General features: G+C 35.6%; 1 protein-coding gene across 1 annotated transcript; it reads left to right on the forward strand.

Annotated features, from left to right (window-relative positions):
* The first annotated feature begins 1138 nt into the window (after positions 1-1138).
* Positions 1139-4319, forward strand: LOC122652926 (terpene synthase 10-like). Its single transcript, XM_043846814.1, has 7 exons — positions 1139-1402; positions 1733-2000; positions 2099-2477; positions 2711-2929; positions 3072-3210; positions 3545-3796; positions 4008-4319. Exons 1-7 carry the CDS (start codon positions 1139-1141, stop codon positions 4317-4319), a joined length of 1833 nt encoding a protein of 610 aa, XP_043702749.1.
* The last annotated feature ends 557 nt before the right edge of the window (positions 4320-4876 follow it).

A 4876-nucleotide genomic window follows, 5' to 3' on the forward strand; every position in this document is an offset into this window, starting at 1 on the left:
GGGCCCTATTGGTAACATGTTCGACAATTTGACCTAATTCCGATCCATGGTTTGTGGAATTTATTTATTCTTCTCTACCTGTGTGTACTACACTTTAAATAATGTTATCTACTCTTTCTACCAAAAAAATAATTAAAGGGTAAATTACACGTCACTCCCTGGTTTTCAATCAAACTCGGATCACCCTCTCGGTTTTTTTTAAAAACTCAAATCATCCTCCATCAGTAACGGTGTTAGCTTGCTATTAGTTATTGGTGTGAAAGGACTATTTTACCCTTGTACTAAAACATTAAAATTAAATTTACAATACTACCCTTCCTTCTTCAACATTGGTCAAGGGTTGTTTAAGGATTTAAATTTACTTAACTTGATGACATCATCACTTAACAGCATAAAACTAACTGTAGGGACTAATTTATCATATTAGAGTCTAAACCAAGAGGTGATTTGAGTTTTTTTCAAAAACCAAGGGGTGATCTGAGTTTCATTTAAAAACCAGAGGATGACGTGTAATTTACCCTAAAAAAAAAATATGGCTCTTAAGAACATTCTATTTTGGAAGTGGTTGCCCATAATAAAAACATGAGTAAATAAAATCGATAAAGTTGCCATTATATGAAAAGAAGGATTGACATATTATTAAAAATAAAAAAGCAGTAATCATGATTCATCACTATATATAAAACAATGTACATTTGGTGATTTGCATCAAAGTGATAATCATGTCAAGAAGGATTAATATATATTAAAAAAAAAAAAAAACACGTTTTCATCATGACTATATATAAATAATTAATGCCAATTGGGCTCATCTCTACTGTGCCCCAACCTAGTGAGTGTCAAATGAGACATCCTATGATTAGACGTTTGGGCAAAGTGTTCGGGCAGGGGTAAGGCGGTCATTGCAGTGCGTCCTATTTGTGTACCGCTCAGACCGCTACAGGCAAGGTGCCATAGAAGATCTAAATTGTGGTTTGCATCAAAATGGCCATCATGATAGGATTAATATATTAAAAAAATAAAATAAGATAAAGACAAGCATTCACCATTACTATATATATAGACAATGCACTTATGTTGGTTTGCATCAAAGTGTTAGACAAGGAAGAAAGAGTTACTGATTTGCATCAAAGTGGTCATGGCTCTTCATTTCCAGAACATCCTATCCACCCCTTCCTACTACTCCAAAGCTGCTGGCTTCATCCATCATAGAATTAATCTCCAACAAAGACCTCTCATCACCCATCATCAATCCATGATTTCCTCAAGAAACATCAAATGCCTTGCAACAACAACAAGCACTCCTTCCTTTGAGGCAACAACTGTTCATAGGCGATCTGCAAACTACCAGCCCAGCATCTGGGATTTCGATTTTTTGCAATCCTTAAACAGTAATTACAAGGTAATTAATTAGTACATTAATTAGCCGTTTCTTTTATTCTTTTCCATTTTTTTTGGGGAGGGGGGGTTAAAGAATGCCACCCTATCATGTCCAAGGTGTGGACACTGTGCCTAGACACAGCTGAGCATTAAATGACCGCCCAACCCAAACCATGGTGTTTGGAATATCCGTCTTGGAATGGAGGCTAGGCAGTCATTCCACGCCTAGTTGTATTTAGGTGTACTAGTTGGTTGGCGTTCTTATCCCCTGTTTTTTTTTTTTTTATAGTATGAAAAACTTTCTCTTTACTGCCTTTCCCGTGCTTTATTTGATAACAAATTTACTCTACAGGGGGAGACTTACAAGAGCAAAACCAAGAAATTGGAAGAGGAAGTAAGGGGTAGGCTTGATGATGTAGCTATGGGGCAGTTAGGTCTGCTGGAGGTGATTGATGATATAGAGAGACTTGGGTTAGGGTACCTCTTTGAAGAGGAGATCAAGAAAGCCCTGGACACCATAGTTTGCATGGAAGATGTGCAAACCAGAACAAGGGAGAGTCTCCATGCTACAGCTCTTAAATTTAGGCTCCTTAGACAACATGGGTATGAGGTGAACCAAGGTAAGAGTCTCCCCCAAAGAATGAAAATATAACCCAATTATCTCTCTTTTTCTCTTTCTCTCTAACATAAATTTTAACTTGAAATTGTGGATTAATAGGTATGTTCGATCACTTGAAAGACAAGACAGGCAATTTCAAGGCTAAATATGTAGAGGATGTAAAGGGAATACTAAGTTTGTATGATGCTTCTCACCTTGCTGTAGAAGGTGAAAGCATGTTGGAGGAGGCCAAACACTTGACAAAGAAAGCTTTAAAGGAGATTATAAAGGGTAATAATATGGAACCAAATCTAGCAAAACAAGTGAATCATGCCTTGGAGCTTCCCCTTCACTGGAGGATAACAAGGTTAGAGGCTAGATGGTATATTGATGTCTACGAGAAAAAGGAGAACTCAGTTCCTGCTTTAATCCAACTAGCTAAGTTGGATTTCAACATTGTCCAAGCAATACATCAGGAAGATTTAGCCGATTTTTCAAAGTACGTATGTCCTATATATTATTGTAACTTCCATTCTAAGGCTACGTTTGATATACATTTTTGGTTGATTTTGCATTCTCGAATGATAAAAATAGTTGTTTTATTGTCTGAGAATGTGAAATTGACCTAGAATGCATTCCAAAAATACATACCAACAGCTTAAAATTTGAGGAAACAAGTTAAAACAATTCTCCGAATTAACCATTCTTGTTTAATTTTCCTGTTCTGTTTAGGTGGTGGAAGAACTTGGGCCTTGGAGACCAATTGAGTTTTGCAAGAGATAGTCTGGTTCCATGCTTTATATGGGCATTGGGTTTAAACTCTGAGCCTCAATTTAGTAAATTTAGGATAGAACAGGCTAAGGTTAACCTGTTAATAACGGTGATCGATGATGTTTATGATGTCTACGGTACCTTGGAAGAACTCGAACTTTTTACTGATGCTGTGGAGAGGTTTGTTTGTTTGTTTGGTGATTCTATTCTTTCTTCATAAATTAGACTAATTAATTGTTTAGATTATCTTTAATTTATATTTGATCTCTACTATCTAATGACCTCATTAATTTATTCATAATTTAATAATGTTATTTTTCAGATGGGATATTAAGGCAATCCAACAACTTCCAGACTATATGAAGATATGCTTCTTCGCTGTCTTCAACACTGTTAATGAAAGGGCTTATTTTCACCTCAAGGAATATGGAATTGACACCATACCTTTACTAAAGAAAGCGGTATTACCTTCTTCATTAATCTTATTATTATCCTTTTTCAAAAATATCTTAATCTTTCCAACAGTCATAACTTATCTAGCTATCATTAACTACTTTTTTTTATATGAAAAAAAAACCCCGAATATTATCTGGGCCCCGGGCTGATCCCTAGAATTTTATTAGAAAAATATGAAAAGAAATACAAACAGGGAATGTAGCCTGACTTATCCTAAACTCGAAAGCACTTGAGCTCACTCAAAATAGATTAAAACCGCTCAAATCTATAAGAATCTGAACACTGGAATACTAGATTTGTCCTCACGCCACTAACTACTTGAAATTCTTAATATTCCAGTGGACCGATCTATGCAAAGCATACTTAGAAGAGGCTAAGTGGTATTACAACGGTCATAAAACAACACTTGAGGAGTACCTAAACAATGCAGTGATGTCAATAGCAGGCAATGTCATACTCTATCATTGCTTCTTCTCATTTCCACAAATAATTGGAAAGGAGGCGTTAGATTGCTTATCACAAGATGATTTGAATCTCTTACATTGCTCATCCATGATAGTTCGACTTGCCGACGATCTTGGTACTTCAGTGGTAAGTATGTATGTGAGCCTATGATTCATTATTTTCTACATGATAGTATATGGGTTGAGCCCCGTGGTGGATACTAGAAACAAGATCATGCGAAATGACCTTTTAACGGATTTTCATTTCACATGGCCTTGTGTCTAGGCTGTCGTACGCGATCAAATAACTTTTTTTTTTTTCATATATTAAATGATATATATATTTTTTTAATATGTAGGACGAATTAGAGAGAGGTGATGCACTGAAATCAATCCAATCATACATGTATGAAACGGGTGTTTCTGAGGATGTGGCTCGTGAACATATAAAGCATATAATTGATGAGACATGGAAGAAGATGAATAAGGATATATTCAATAATGGTTCTCTTTTTCTGCCTCAACTTTTTATCAACACCGCTGCAAATTTTGCTCGAGTGGGACAATGCATATATGAACATGGAGATGGCCACGGTCATGTTAATGATGAGACCAAGAAACGAGTCAAATCATTGTTGTTTGAACCTATTCCACTGTTGACAGATGCTTAACTAATGTTGAATTGTTGATGCTTGAAATTAATGTTTTAGAAATAAGCTTATATGAAAATCTGTATGTTGCAAGGTAATTGATGGATGGTATATTGTAGAGAGGAGTATTATATATCCTCCATCTATTGTAGTACTCTTTAAGTGGTGGTTCTTATATATAAATTTCCTGATTTTTCTTGTTTATTTTTGTGGATGATAAATTTCATGACATTATTGTGCTAATTGCACATTTATATTTGTAAGTAAATAAAGATTCCCAAGGATACAGTTCGGGTCTAACTTGAACTGATATGAGAACACAGTGGAATAGATCAAGAATCAAGCTTTTGATTAAATGACACCATCAACATGAATAATCTTTTGCAATCTCTAGATGTGTCGCAAGGTTTTTTCATAGAGAACTTCACACCTCAAATCCTTGTGAAAAAATGGAATTCCATAAAAAACACAAAGACTTGGAGTGCAAATGTGAGAGGAGAGAGTTAGACTCAAGTTTTTAGGGCCTTAGGGTTTGGGGGGTGTATTTATAATCGCACCCAACCCACCCTTCCCTTCCC

The sequence above is a fragment of the Telopea speciosissima genome, chromosome 1, assembly GCF_018873765.1.
Source record: "Telopea speciosissima isolate NSW1024214 ecotype Mountain lineage chromosome 1, Tspe_v1, whole genome shotgun sequence".
NCBI classification, from domain to species: domain Eukaryota; kingdom Viridiplantae; phylum Streptophyta; class Magnoliopsida; order Proteales; family Proteaceae; genus Telopea; species Telopea speciosissima.

Bases quoted from the DNA above. Each gene is read 5' to 3' on its own strand.
- LOC122652926 (XM_043846814.1), top strand. From the start codon at position 1,139: ATGGCTCTTCATTTCCAGAACATCCTATCCACCCCTTCCTACTACTCC. The intron at 2,001-2,098 runs GTAAGAGTCTCC...GTGGATTAATAG, and splicing joins TGGGTATGAGGTGAACCAAG to GTATGTTCGATCACTTGAAA. The intron at 3,211-3,544 runs GTATTACCTTCT...TTAATATTCCAG, and splicing joins TACCTTTACTAAAGAAAGCG to TGGACCGATCTATGCAAAGC.